This window comes from Oncorhynchus tshawytscha, linkage group LG01 (genome assembly GCF_018296145.1).
Source record: "Oncorhynchus tshawytscha isolate Ot180627B linkage group LG01, Otsh_v2.0, whole genome shotgun sequence".
NCBI lineage: Eukaryota > Metazoa > Chordata > Actinopteri > Salmoniformes > Salmonidae > Oncorhynchus > Oncorhynchus tshawytscha.
This window is the reverse complement of record NC_056429.1, coordinates 39,284,164-39,297,305: the sequence shown is the minus strand read 5'-3', so window position 1 is coordinate 39,297,305 and position 13,142 is coordinate 39,284,164. Positions and strand designations below refer to the sequence as shown.

General features: G+C 44.2%; 1 protein-coding gene across 17 annotated transcripts in view; it reads left to right on the top strand.

The window, feature by feature from the left end:
• The window catches only part of LOC112250532 (SH3GL interacting endocytic adaptor 1a), a 105,603-nt gene that overhangs the window by 77,045 nt on the left and 15,416 nt on the right, over positions 1–13,142 (top strand). For 12 of the 17 annotated variants that reach the window (XM_024420877.2, XM_024420814.2, XM_024420863.2 and 9 more), the window contains 8 exons: positions 1,153–1,164; positions 3,726–3,737; positions 5,765–5,786; positions 5,933–6,017; positions 6,412–6,530; positions 10,373–10,477; positions 10,953–11,027; positions 11,197–12,024. In XM_024420877.2, the coding sequence (XP_024276645.2) occupies positions 1,153–1,164; positions 3,726–3,737; positions 5,765–5,786; positions 5,933–6,017; positions 6,412–6,530; positions 10,373–10,477; positions 10,953–11,027; positions 11,197–12,024 (1,258 nt within the window). Of the gene's footprint in view, positions 1–1,152; positions 1,165–3,691; positions 3,738–5,764; positions 5,787–5,932; positions 6,018–6,411; positions 6,531–10,372; positions 10,478–10,952; positions 11,028–11,196; positions 12,025–13,142 lie in introns of all 17 variants that reach the window. The other 5 variants (XM_024420839.2, XM_024420869.2, XM_024420782.2 and 2 more) reach the window with 5 other exon arrangements.

Below are 13,142 nucleotides of genomic sequence, written 5' to 3'. Positions count from 1 at the left end.
CTCGTTCCAGAAAGGTCTGTCACTGTACTAGGTTAGGGGACAGATTGGGTTGGAGACTACGTGCCATTGGTCTAGGAGAGACCTTTTAATGTAGAAGGATTTAACCCCCAGGTCTTTCAAGTCATTTAATATAGAGATGTATCCCCAAGCAACGGTTCTTACTCCCACGTCTGAATAGAAAGCAGTGCCAGCTCTGTCCTATACTCTCCAGATTAAGTCTGTGCCAATTAGCATCTCCTCCATTTAGTAAAACCTCTCCAGTCTGGCCAGAGTGCTGGAACTTCTACCTTTTCACCTCAGTCATGAATTAAACATGAGTCGCATGGTGGACCCTCACTCGCCATTGCAACTGTGTGCTTGCCCAGGTAGCCCTGGCAACGGTTACTAGGACCTTGGCTAAAGAGAGCTGGGATAGAGAGCAAAGGTTAACAGGCTAAATCGAACAGCGAGGTTATTTCCACATTTCCTTCCCTTGGCATTCTCTTGCTCCCTCATTTGATCTCTCCTGCATTTTCTCTCTCTCCTTCTCCCTTTCACCTCTCTCTCTCCCTCCCTCTTTATCTCCCTTGACCTCGATCTCTTCCTCCCTCTTTATCTCCCTTGACCTCGATCTCTCTGTATTAAAGTTGAATGTGTTGCTCTTAGAGGGGGGGTGGATATTGAGAATACAGAGAAGAGAGACCGTGTGTGTGTGTGTGTGTGTGTGTGTGTGTGTGTGTGTGTGTGTGTGAGCAGATTAACCTCCCCATGGGCATTTCTGTCCACGGCGCAGTAGATGTATCATTTAGATTTTCCCTTGTACTCAACAACTATCACTATTGATTAAACATCCAGTCACTCATGAGATCAACGTCGCTTATCGATATACTGTAAATGGATGAACGAATGGGTGTGGAAAGTGAGATGGATAGACCGATTTGGTAGATAGAGGATACTTATGCTCTCGCTGTGGCGCTTACGTAAATCAGAGTAGGACACTATTGACACGCATGTTTGTTTGGTCAGTCAATTTTGTGTGTACAGTAATTGTGGATCTACGATAACATATAGTATCCTCTCTACCCCTTTCTCCTCTCTCTCTCTCTCTTTGTCCTGCCCCCTCCCTCTGTCCGTCTCTACCTTTCTTCCCCCTCTACCTGATAACTTCCGTAGAGGAGTAGTCCGGTAAGCCTGTTCTTGGCATTTCGTTGTCGGTTTCTTTTTCTCTCCTCGCTTCCTGTCTCTCTGTTAGCATGAATTGCACACATGCATGGCTGCTTTCTCCCTTTCTGTTTGTGATTCGACATACTGACCTTTCTCTCTAAGGGTCACATTGAATGCCTGGTGGGTGTCCATTGGGTTCATTGTAATGGAGTCAGAGAAATATGCAATAGCAATACAACACACTCTGGTGAACCAGGATTTGTGGAGAACAGGTTGCTCTGAATGAGAACCAAAGGTTGTGGGATTTGGGACTACCACAGTACCAGCACAAAGACAGCTGCTGTATAGTGACCTCCGATAAGATGGAAATCTGGCTGCTTTCTCTCATAATATCCATGCACCTTTTGGCTAGCGGCTAAGACACAACAGCTCAGCAGATTGTGTGTGTGTGTGCTTTTATTTCAGTTCCTCTGAGTAAGGTTTAAATTGAGGCTGTAGCAGTCAGTCAGTTGCATTCCACACGAACAGAAAGACAGGAAGAATTACAAGGGAAATGGTGGTGGGGAAGGGCAGAAAATGATGCAGATATTAAAGGGAGATGGAAAAGGATACAGCTGAATGAAGCCACAGCAGGTCCCCTGAACAGTGGAGAGGACAGGGCCAATTGGATCAGTCATTATGGGTTGTGGATGACTGTGATTTCTCTCTCAACATATTGACATACACACCCATGCATGATCGCACACCCACGGATGAATCATCACGCTCACTCGTGCACGTGAATGAGTCATCCGTGCTCCTCTTAAGCCCTTCTCAGCTCTCTGCTTTTTACTCCCATTATGCATGGTTGATCTCGATAGCGGTGTTCAAGAGCATCAAAACCATAATGTATCATGGGTAAATTGTGACTAGCTGACTGATCGACAAAATAGTTATATTGAATAATAATAACAAATAGTTATTATGATTAGTTATTTATGATGCAAGGTGATTTGTCGATCGGTCAGTCGGCGGCCCAGTGTCTCACGTCAGATGCCGTCACTTCTACGCGAAGCCCGTCCCTCAACTGATCTGTGGAACTCATCCCTACTTCTGAAAATCACTCCGCTCTCGGTAGATGGCACATTGGCTACTACCGCAAACCATGTTCGATCAGCTGAGCAAACTTTCTCCCGCTAGCAGCCTATTGAAGGCTTGTTTGAATTGGTAGCTATTTTGCCAGCTTGTTGATGAAGTTGTACTGCACCAAAGTTCTGGAACTGTTCTCAGAAATCCGCATGTATTTTACGGCTGGCACTGTGCCTCGCTACTTTGAAACGTCTTGCAAACGCGATAACACCGCAGAGAGCAGTCAGCTGTGTTGTAGAACTCCGCACACTAATCACGCCAGAACAGATTGTCATGAAAACTAATTTGTGCATTACCGAAAACTTCAATACGCTTGCTAGCAGCGGGTGTATTCAGCATTGAGTGTGTGAACTGATGTTTGCATTCATTCCTTTAGTTTCATATGGATTGATTTGGAACTGGTTCAGCCAGCAAACAGACACTAGCTATCTGATGTGTTAGCTAGCTAATTTACGTGCACATTTCAAATGTCATAAATACAGATTCTACCACCACAAAACATCTTAGCTAGACGTATAATTGGGTGGTGAAGACTACCCAAAATTAGCTACAAGTTTATATATATATATATTTTTAACTCTTGACAATGTCACCTTGGTAACATTTTCGAATGTTAGGACAGCATATTGTAGCCAAACATATTTTTAGCTATCCCATGTGCTTGCAAATGATCAGATGTGAGACAGTGGTTGATCTATTTTAAAGCACATTCAGGCTGTGGCTCATGCACTCTTAAAAAGCATGCTGCCATTTGAACTGTTCTTACTGGCACGGCTAATGATGGCACCACAGGCCTATAAAAAATGTTGTCGCCCTCCGCTTGACCTGTCATTGCTCCATTTACACAATACTGCTGCCTCATTGCCCCTTCCACCAGGAAGTAGCCTACAGCTGAGTGCCGGAGCCCCTATACCAACATTTTTATAAATAACCCAAGATAGACCATAGGGTGTCGTTTCCAACCGGAGCAAATTAAGCGTTGTGGGCAGAGCCAAGCACGAGCTACCGAGATCCCATTGGGTGTTCTAGCATGTATTTGCATATTTCATCTAGCTCTAACTTCTCCCACTTTCTGCCACAGGATTTCCTCTCCTCACCATATTTGGTGGTGAGAAGATCTGAACAGATGCTTCAGATGGATACAGTCCTGTGAAGTATCTGGCTCATTGTTCTCTCGTCGTGACATCACTATGACAGTAAACTACTGTACTGTACCTTTCTTTTACCACTCTGTCTCTCTGTTGCGGAGATGACTAAGCTGAATTTCCACTGCAGACATTTAATGGTGATGAATCTGGTTGGGCCTTTTGGAGAAGTAGGCTACTGGTTCTAACTGACTGAGTGTAACTGTTGTGTTGTGAGTGTAAAAATGTATTATGTTGGAGAGGTGTGCTTTACTGATTCATCACTCTCTGACCAGGTATCTCTTCTCTCTTCCTTTTTGCTGGTCATAGAGACGTAGCCCGGTAAGTGTCCCTCCATTCCGTGTCTGTCCCTGGGGCCTGGGGTAAATTACCAACGCTTTTTCTCACTCTGCTTCCTGTAACCTGCTGGAGGAGTGGAGGGGAGAAGGTTGAGGTGGCGTTGACAGTTGAAACAGATCAGGAAAATATTGCTAATTTGCTACAGTATGGTCCCTGTTGTACTAGGCTTTTAAGTCCCTGGGTGAATCTGAATAGTCTTTCCTTGATTCCTCATATCCTCTGTCTTCGCCGTCTCCTTGCTTCCTCCTGATTATATTAAGGAGGTGGGTAGAAGAAGGGATGACACGACTCAAGAAATTGAGAAAGGGCATTTGAGATTCACCCCATCTGTCGACAGCTGGACCCTTTGATCTCTCACTTCAGCCCCGCATTCTAGTGATTCCTCTGCTGCTCTCTCCCTCTCTCTCTCTCGCTCCTTCCATCTCACACTCTCCCTCCTCCCTTCTCCCTCTATTTTCCTTCTTATCGTGTCTCTTTGAGAGTTATTTCATGCACTGTATTCTCACTAAAAAGCAGCACTCTCTGTCTTGGTCTCTCGCTCTCCCTTTCTCTCCCTGCTCCCTCTTTCTCTCCTTGTCGCTCTCTCTTTACCTCTGAGTTTCTCTCCGTCTCTCGCACCATATTTCTATATCTCTCTCTCTCTCTCTCTCGTTACACAATCTGATCTGTATTATATATCTGTCCCTCTCAATTTTGTGCAGGGTGTATAATGTTTTGGGCTTTACACGAGGTCTCAAAGACCTACTCTTTCTATCTGCCTCTGACAGCGTTCTGTGCCCACTGAACTCCCACTTTGCACTGAGTGCACAAAACATTATGAACACCTGCTTTTTCCATGACAGACTGACCAGGTGAATCCGGGTGAAAGCCTTGATCCGTTATTGATGTCACCTGTTAAATCCACTTCAGTCAGTGTAGATGAAGGGTAGGAGACCGGGTAAAGAATTATTTTTAAGGCTTAAGACATGGATGGTGTACTGTATGTGTGCCATTCAGGGGGTGAATTGGCAAGACAAAAGATTAGTGTCTTTGGACAGGCGATGGTAGTACAGTAGGTGCCAGGCGCACCGGTTTGTGTCAAGAACTGCAACGCTGTTGGGTTTTTCATGATCAACGGTTTTCCGTGTGTATCAAGAATGGTCCACCACCCAAAGGACTTCCAGCCAACATGATACAACTGTGGGAATCATTGGAGTCCACATGGGCCAGCATCCCTGTTGATTGCTTTCGACACCTTGTAGAGTCCATGCTCGACGAGAGGGGATGAAACTCAATATTAGGCAGGTATTCTTAATGTTTTGTACACTCCGGGTATATTATTATTTTAAATTTTTTAAATATATTTTTTAACCTTTTATTTAACTAGGCAAGTCAGATAAGAACAAATTCTTATTTACAATGACAGCCTACCAGGGAAGAGTGTTCAGGGGCAGAACGACAGATTTTTACCTTGTCAGCTCTGCGATTTGATCCGGCCCAAAGCTCTAACCACTAGGCTACCTGCCGCCCCAAATTAGCTTGTCTATAAATCCTAATGGCCATTATAAAGTATATATTATTTGTATTAATGTACATAACTGCATGTTTATTTCACTCTGCAATAAGTACACCTTTTCCAGAAATATATTGTTTCATGATTCGGACAGTGCATCTCAACACATCATCTGTTATGTACTAAGGCCAATAGCTCCTCGATTGTTCCACAGTATTTCTGCGTGAGGTAGAGAGAACAGACCTAGTGGATCTCCACTTCCCTGTGGAGACAGTTGCTAAGTCAGCCCAGCCAATGCTCTCATCCGATTATCTCATTCTTAGGCTACAGAGACCATTTTCTGACCTAGTGGATAGGCTCCCTCCTGGGAATACTGTATCTAATGTGCACATTAACACGGTGTGACTCATGGATTTTTAAAACGCTTTAATATTTCCATATGAGTCATTTGAGTGTGAAATGTAATGTGCGATATGTTTTTTTGGTCTTTTTTCAAATGTGTGTGTTTTCATTATAGGGGTTGATGACAAAGGACTCTGGTAAGTATCTAAGTTGTCTCCTCTTGTCTTGTTGTTTAAAGCTAAACGCCTCAGGTGAAAAGCCAAGTCACCGATTAGCTTCAATGTGTTTCAGTGTGTATGATGAGTCAGTTGAGGTGAACGACTGTGAACGAATCTCTCCTCAGGTGAAGAGATACAGGTGGCTCGGCCAAGACGTCCTGCACCCATTGAGGTCCCCACATTGGCAGCCCCGGCGCTACAAGTTCCCAGGTACGTCTTTATCTGTTGCCCACTGACCTGTTAGACTCGCCCCAGGTGCTGTGGCTGTGTAGTCATGCACTTGTCTGTACATCCATAGTTTTACATGAACCTCTTGACGACTTTCAGTCTCTGATGACAATCAGCAGCCACTGATTTAGTAACTTCAAGTCGAACGCTTATACATCCCCTTCCCTTATGACATGAATGCATCTCTTGTTGTAGTGTTCTGAGTGAGGTGACGGAAGCATGCTTGTCTTAGTTTCTGTGGTAGACTGATCGTCTGACTCGTCCTGCTGTCCCTGTCTATCCTTGTCTTATCTCCATCCCCCAGCAGTAAGAAAGCCACAGTACCAGAGAATGCCTACTAACCCTGTCTGTCTGTCCCTCTTTATCTCCCTCCCAGAAGTAAGAGAGCCCCAGCAGTACCAGTACCAGAGAAGAAAGCAGCGCCAGTACCAGAGGACACTGCAGCCTTATTTGGGCCTCCGCTGGAGACAGCCTTCGGAGAGCAGAAAACTGAAGGTACATCAACTTTGTTTGATTTGTGTGTGTGTGTGTGTGTGTGTGTGTGTGTGTGTGTGTGTGCTGAGCGATTTAACCAGCATCGACAATGATTCAATTACTTGAATTGTATTTAGTTATTCTTTTTTTTGTGAGATCAACTCGCCGTTCCTCTAGAAAGAAATCAAAGCAAGCACGAGAGAAATCAGATTAAGAACAAACTCTGGGATGCTATAGGAATTTGTAGTTTTCAACAGGAAAATATTCAACATAGTTCAGCACAGAAAACATGCTAATTAACTACAATGCCCATAATCCACTGCCTGCCCTGTTTATCCAGGCCCCTGACAGACTCATGAGAGAGGAATGTACACAACAACGAGAGGGATAGAGAGAGTTCGTGAAGTAGCTCTACACAATTGATAGTTGTAGGACTTGGTAATTTTGTCAGACAGCTCTGCCGCATAAGGAGCTACTAGCTAGCCATCTAGTTAGCTACTAGCCTAGCTAAACAAGATGACTCATTAGTTAGCACAGAGATTACGGTCAGGTTTCCCTGCTCAGAATTGCATTCATCAACCAATGGTTGCGTGCCACGTCATCGACTGTTCTGTCGGGCACCAGATTGCTGTAATATACAGTACTGTATTAGAGGTCGACCGTTTATGATTTTTCAATGCCGATACCGATTATTGGAGGACAAAAAAGCCGATACCGATTAATCGGCCAGTTTTTAATTTTTTTAAAAATTATTTATTTATATATATATATATATATATACACACACTTTTGTAATAATGACAATGGCAACAATACTGAATGAACAATGAACACTTATTTTAACTTAATATAATACATATTATGGGCTTTTGGATGGGTGTTCTTAAGGTGATTCCACAGGTTGGTGGTATTTTTTGATTTAGCCGTTGCTGACCCCATGCTTACATCTTTATCACAAATAAGACACCTTGCTTTCCCCGGTGCCGATTCAATATAATAGTCCCACACTGGTGCTCTGCTTTTCTCTGCCATCTGTAAAACACACACACACACACACACACAGCTCTGAAGTGACAATGATACTGAAGAGTCTGCTTAGGAGACAAATACTCTCAACTGTTTCAATAAAAATAGAGTTACCTGTGATGAATTTTGAAAACAAAAACTGTAATTTCTATATACAGAAAATCATATTTTAATAATGGGCATGGTAAGAATTGACTACCAAAGTGCGAGTCATAATTCCCATGACACCTAGCAAAATCTGAAAATCGGTTCCTTCATTCATTTATTCCATAGGATATTTTTAGATTCACTTAAAATAAGGTCTGTGTTTTGTGTAGGCTTACACCACCGTGCCAATTGTATAACTGTGTAGATATCCATAGGACAAGGTAACTCTGATCAATATTGGCTAAATATAAGCGAAGATAAAAAAATTGTAGAGTGGATTTATGAAAACATGTTGACAAACGTTACCTTATCCTAGTTAGATTTACACGGGTATCAAAACGCCAAGGCGGTTTAAACCTGCACCCTAACCTGCACGAAACACAGACCTTATTTGAAGTAGATCAAGACATTCTCTATGGAAGACATGAACGGTAAAATAACAAAGGAACCCCTTTCATGTTCAGCCGCAAGTTATTACAGGAATTATAACGCGTCGACTATTTCTCTCTAAACCATATACTTTTGACTATTACGAGCCTGCTGCTGCCTACCACCCCTCAGTCAGACTGCTCTATCAAATATCAAATCATAGACATAAATATAATAAACACACAGAAATACGAGCCTTAGGTCAAATCTGGAAACTATCACCTCGAAAACAAAACGTTTATTCTGTTCCGTATTTTATCTAAGGGGTGGCATCCATGAGTCTAAATATTCCTGTTACATTGTACAACCTTCAATATTATGTCATAATTACGTAAAATTCTGGCAAATTAGTTCGCAAAGAGCCAGGCCGCCCAAACTGTTGCATATACCCTGACTCTGCGGGCAATGAACGCAAGAGAATTGACACAATTTCCCTAGTTAATATTGCCTGCTAACCTGGATTTCTTTTAACTAAATATGCAGGTTTAAAAATATATACTTGTGTATTGATTTTAAGAAAGGCATTGATGTTTATGGTTAAGTACACATTGGAGCAACGACAGTCGTTGATTGTTTGTTTTTTATAAGATAAGTTTAATGCTAGCTAGCAACTTATCTTGGCTTACTGCATTCGCGTAACAGACAGACTTCTCGTGAAGTGCAATGTAATCAGGTAGTTAGAGCGTTGGACTAGTTAACTGTAAGGTTGCAAGATTGGATCCCCTGAGCTGACAAGGTAAAAATCTGTCGTTCTGCCCCTGAACGAGGCAGAAGGTTCCTAGGCCGTCATTGAAAATAAGAATGTGACTTGCCTAGTTAAATAAAGGTGTAATAAAAATCGGCAAAATCGGCGCCCAAAAATACAGATTTCCGATTGTTATATGAACTTGAAATTGGCCCTAATTAATCAGCCATTCTGATTAATCGGTCGACCTCTATACTGTATGATGTGGTTAGTTGATATGTAAGATCTGGCATGCGTCAGCAACACCTGGGCAGAAGAACGCGCCCAACGTTAGATGGTGGTCTGGCCGGCTGGCTGCTACTGCCTGAGCAGAGATGAGATGAGATGAGATGAGCAGAGATGAGATGAACAGAGATGAGATGATGACTAAAGAATTAAATAAAAGAAAGTCCATCAATAAAGTAATAAGACAATGGCTGATTTTCAATGCTTTGGCAATTGAATGTTCTCACTATTTTGCTTTGGAATTTCAATTAAAATGTGTTAAAATAATTTTAAGGTAGTAATTTCATGTAAAAAGAAAAGGGGAAAAAATAACCAGAAATCGTAAACTGATTTTTTTTAAATTTAAAAATAAAAATAAAACTCAAACTGACCTCAAAAAGCACTAATCGCTCAGCACTAGTGCGCGTGCGTGTGTCCATCCCTCCCTTGTTTTTCTGTGATCGAGCACTGTAACGACAATGGCTTGTCGTGGAACACTGCCACTGGCTGCGACACTGAAGACACACCGCAGATGCATAGCACCAACAAGATGGATGCTTCCTATTCTCTCCACTGCCTTTCGGCCACCTCTAAAGACACTATCCCTCTTCCCTGTCAGCTGCACACGCTGCCACTATGTCTTGCAAGCTAAAACTCTCACAAACACGCTCGTGGTCAGAGGCACTATGAGGTAAATGAGATTCCACCTTGGTTGGTTTGTTGTCGTGTGAATCCTCCCCTCACCCCTCTCACAGTCAGGGTTCTATACTAGCTCTGCAGGCTCTGACTGGAAAGCTCTTAGCTTGTTATATAACTACCTGCCCAAGCATAGCTAATGTCACTACATACAGATCCAGCAGCCTTTGCTTTTTTAACACACCATTCAGAGAGAGAAGTTTCTTTATGAGGCTGTTAGTCCCTGCTGATATCCCTCTTTCTCTATGGAGTGGTTATATAAAGTGCATGATTCTGTGAGACTGATAGGGTTGCTATTCTCTATTTGTAAATAACGGATGAGCTTGTATAAGATGCTGCCTTCAGTAGTAGGAGATATTCGCCACAACTATAGCTAATAAAACTGATATTACCTCGTCACTTCTTGGTGTCTTTTTTTGAGCAGTCATTGGTTGGTTATAGACATGACAGGTTTAAGCTAATGGTAATCTAGGTCTGAGAATTCAGATTCAATGCATGTCTTTATTGTAGATGCTAGCATGCGTATTTTAACATACAGTTACCAAGAGGTATCTACTTTTAGCTTATTAAACTGACGCCCCCTCTATGTTATGTCCCCTGTCTGTCCTGAACGTAGTGGGTATATCTGAGCCAGTGGTGTGTGGCGTATGGGGTGCTCCTCTACCTGAGTCTGAGTCACTGAGCCCAGACTTCTCTTTCACAAGACCCTTCCCTACAGGCAGTAAGTTTTCCATTTGTGTTTGCACTTCCTGGAATGACTCTGGAATGACTGCACGGAACCAACAACTCACCTCATAAACCACCTCACCCTCAAGACTGAAACAAATGAGCGATCTGGACGGATGAACAGAGGGAGAGAGAGTCTGTGAACAAGTGTGCCATTAACTCTTCCTCCGCAACCCGTACTAACCCACTTATTTCATCCGTCATTAGTTAGAGAAATAATTAAATCCCATACTAATGTTGAGCATCATGATTCAATTGCCTCTTCCTCCTCTTCCCCCCTGCATCTGCATGGATTATGGGCCATATGCATGGTGGTGTATGTAATATATGGCATGGGGGCTGTATGGTAGTTCCCTACCTGTACTGTGCTGAGCTGGTGTGGCACAGCCAGGCACTACCACCAGGTGCCTCTAGATGGCGCCACTCTTTAGAGTGACAGGCTGTTCATGGATGCACTGATATCATTGCAGCTCCGCCCCCGCTTCCGCCCAAGAATGTCCCGACCTCCCCCCCACTGACTGGCTCCCCCTCTGCAGATGCTGCTGGTAAGACCTTTCATCCCTCGACCCCTCACTCCAGCCCCCTTCCCTCGCTCCTTCCCTCTAACTTTTTCTTGCATTTGCTGTCACTCTCTCTCACTCTCTCAATCTCTCTCACTCATTCTCATACTAACTGCTCTGCTCCTCTCTCCCTGCACGTGGCTCTGTCTGTCAGGTTTGTCAATAAAGGCAGAAGGCTCAGGGAGGAAGACCTCCGTCCCAAACCTGGATAACATTTTTGGCCCAGCGGAACCCCCTGCTTTTGGCGAGGAATCTGTCGACAAGTGGATCTGCTTCAGCGAGGAGGAATCCACAGCCTCTGATAAACCACCCCCTCCAATGTCCCCACCCCCTCCAGAAGACCCCCCGCCCCTCCTGTACCCACCTCCCCTCTCCCTCTGGATGACCCTGTCCCTGCCCCCCTCTCTCTCCCCTCTTCCCACCTCCCTCCCCCACAGGAAAAACCTGTCTCTCCATTACCCACCTCCCCACCCCCTACAGATGAACCAGTGCCCCCTACCCACTGTCCCACCCACACAGAAAGACCCTACACCCCCACCCTCACCACTTCCTCCAAAGGACCCTACACCACCCCCCACTCCCACACCCACTGTAGTCCCCACTCTCGACTTAACCTCCAGCATCGCCCCTGCTCCCCTTGTCACCTCACCCACCAGCGTTGCACCTGTTCCCTCTGCAGTTCCCTCTTCTCCCAAAGCAAGCACACCTGTCTCCCCCACCAGCCCCCCTGCCCCTGTGGAGGCACACTCACGCACCATTCCCCGGCCCCTTGTCTTGGCCACGGAGGAACGGAGGAGTCCTGAAGCAGCAGCTCTGCCTGTCCCACCTGCCCCTCCGAAAGAGGACCTCAGTGAAACAACCACCACCCTGTCACCCAAAGATGCTGGCCAGGTTTCCCGTGTAGCGCCTCCCCCTCCTCCACCCCCTACATACAGGGCAGTGGTGTCCTCACCAGGACCAACGACAGGGGGTACGGGTAGTGGTGAGTACCCCTGAAGGCTAAACTCATCCTACACAACACCCCCATCCATTACTTCACAACCCACCTGACCACTGTCGGCATCAGTCTCAGCCCGTAGAGATGTGCTGATGTATAACGCAGTCAGCTAGTGTAAGCACATACTTTGATAGGTTGTAAAAGAAACTGTTCTCAAGTGACTTATCTGTATAAATACATGTTGGATGATTAAAAACTAGCAACATAATGACTATCTATTTAAGGCAGCGATTGGGTTTAGGTGGCTTGCTGTTTGACTGGAGCGGCCCATTGAAATCAGCTGTGAGAAGGATAATTATATTCATTACGCTGCTTAATGGTTAGATTAATGCTGACTGATTCCCATATCAGGGCTGATCACAATCCTCACATTAATACAATATAAGAGAAGGTACTGTACAGAAACACTGCTCTTGTTTAGACCTACAGCTCATCTTACAAAATCAAATGTGTGTGTGTGTGTGTGTGTGTTATCAGAAAGAAGTGGGTTAAGATCCCTAAGCCAATGAACCCGTTGTTCCCTGTTGTCGTCTATGTAAGGTGCTTTACAATTATGACGGTCGTTATGCAGTATTGTTCTGTTGCAGACTAAAAAGAGAAGAGTGTAGTGTAGACCCGACTGTGTGTGTAGTGCACGTGACCATGATGAAGGGCATTAGTTAGTTTAGTTTAACACATGGAACAACTGGATTCAGGACTGAAAACACAGCTAGGACAGATCCTGTTGACACAGCACTTCGGAATGCCGGGATGAGTGGGTATTCTGGCTCTGACTTTCTTGTCCCCCTGTGGGAAAATCGGCCCTCAAGATAAACAATAAAGTGACTGACTGAGTCCAGAGTGTTTTAAAAAATAAATGATCATATCACCCACTACTGCAGGGGTGTCAAACAAAACTGCAGGGGTGTCATAAAATAGTCCTCTATCCATAGATTTTGGAATTTTCAATGCTCCTTTACTGTCAAGTGATTATTCACGGCCTGGACAGTCAAGAACCTGTATCAATACAGGTCCATTATCATGTCTACACAGTTTTAATCATTTTAAAGTATATTTATAAAAATAAAAAAATGTTTTACTCAAACCACCAGCGGCCAGAATGT